Source organism: Alexandromys fortis, unplaced genomic scaffold (genome assembly GCF_014885135.2).
Source record: "Alexandromys fortis isolate MF-2015 unplaced genomic scaffold, M_Fortis_MF-2015_v1.1 scaffold_18, whole genome shotgun sequence".
Taxonomy (NCBI): domain Eukaryota; kingdom Metazoa; phylum Chordata; class Mammalia; order Rodentia; family Cricetidae; genus Alexandromys; species Alexandromys fortis.
In genome coordinates this window covers 5647145-5648795 of record NW_026067897.1, presented here as the reverse complement: position 1 = coordinate 5648795, position 1651 = coordinate 5647145, and the positions used below count along the sequence as shown (strand labels likewise).

Genomic DNA, 1651 nt, shown 5'->3' with positions numbered 1-1651 from the left:
TTTTTGTTTTTGTTTTGTTTTTCAAGACAGGGTTTCTCTGTGTGTCGTTTTGGCTGTTCTGGAACTCACTCTGTAGACCAGACTGGCCTCAAATTCACAGAGATCCACCTGCCTCTGCCTCCCGAGTCCTGGAATTAAAGGTGTGCACCACCATCACCTGGATCTCAGATAAATATTTTTAAATGACGTATTCCAGCTGGGTGAGGTAGCCAACAACTACAATTCCAGCACTGGGGACATGGAGAAGGAGAATTGGAAATTCAGCATCATCCTCAGCTATATGGAGATTCCTGAGTTCAAGTTCGGCCTGAGCTTCCCACCAATAAACACAGTAACACACAGGCCCAGGTGAGGGAGTTGTCACTGGCAAGGAGGTGCAGGTTATCCAGGCCTTCTCCTTGTAGCGCCTCATGCTTGCCTATCTCAGTATGCAGGGCAAAAGTAGGAAGTGCTGCGCCCCCTTTCAAACAGCAATGGGATAAACTAAGCAAAACAAAGAGCACCCCCTCCTGGCGTCCCCAGAGGATCACTAGCAGGTTACAGCCTCACCTGCACACAGACATCCATGGGCAAGAACACTTTTCTTTGGCTACCATGATAGGGTGTTGCTCTCAAGCACGTGACAATGCCTTGTGCCTTTCCTATATGGCTTGCAGCATGGTCTGCATGAAGATCCTTCACGCCTAGAATTACAGACACCAAGCATAGCAAATCAACAGAAATAGTACGAGACATCATCTGAACCCAGGAAAGAGTCTTATCCTGTCTGAGATCTGAAAAATAGGATTTACGAGGGAAAGGGTGCCAGGGATGAGCCAACCATCTTCCTGTCTTCCTGCTAGCAGGCGTCAGACCTCTCCTTGTTAGCTCTCACCTTCAGCACGACCTCTCCTTGTTAGCTCTCACCTTCAGCACGCCAAGACACTGAGAATTTCATTAGACTTCATGGGAAACTTAAGTGTTTCATTTTTTTCCCTCAAAACAATGTCATAACTTTACTTTTAGGGTACAGCAGGATAGGCCTGGGACAGTCAAGAGGGACTGTATTCTGGGGTCTGACATAAAGGCAGCTCACTCTCTTCAAATGAGATATTACTATTGTCCTTGGCCCCAATATTCTAACCATAAGATGCTGCCAAGTTGGAGCAAGGTCAGAGGAAAAGTGTCATTTCAAATATTCTTAAAGGAGAAGAAAAGAAAATCTTGTAAATTTGTAAGCAATTTTATTCTATCCCCCCACCATGGGGAAGAATTCTTGACAGGGAGGAAGAAGTACAGCCCTCCAGGTCACAGGAGATGCTGCAGGAAAGGTGAGGCCACCAGCACTACCTGATGTTTAACCTAGAGCATTCTCATGAGTGAGCACTTAGACAAGTCTGCACTCCGAGAGGACTATAGTGCACAGATAATAAAAGGGTTCTCTGTCCTAAGTTTTATTTATTAAAATACAAATGAAATGCCACTACATTTCCCCTTTTTGTCTAAAATGAATAAGGCTATAATTAATATAAGAAAAACTATATACAATAAGTACAATAACTATATATAATATATATGGGCAATAAATACATCAACAATGTCTAGTTCATTTGCATTTGACAAATTAAGAGAAAATACTCCATATCTATCCTTTCTTGGTGAGTCCAAAGTC

The 1651-nt window shown here is 43.4% G+C and overlaps 1 protein-coding gene across 1 annotated transcript in view; it reads right to left on the bottom strand.

Moving 5' to 3' along the window:
• The window catches only part of Ndufaf6 (NADH:ubiquinone oxidoreductase complex assembly factor 6), a 22032-nt gene that overhangs the window by 5367 nt on the left and 15014 nt on the right, over positions 1-1651 (bottom strand). The window contains exons 5-6 of the mRNA XM_050166182.1: positions 1618-1633; positions 550-766 (exon numbers count right to left, since the gene is read on the bottom strand). Coding sequence (XP_050022139.1) covers positions 550-766; positions 1618-1633 — 233 coding nt within the window. The remainder of the gene's footprint in view (positions 1-549; positions 767-1617; positions 1634-1651) is intronic.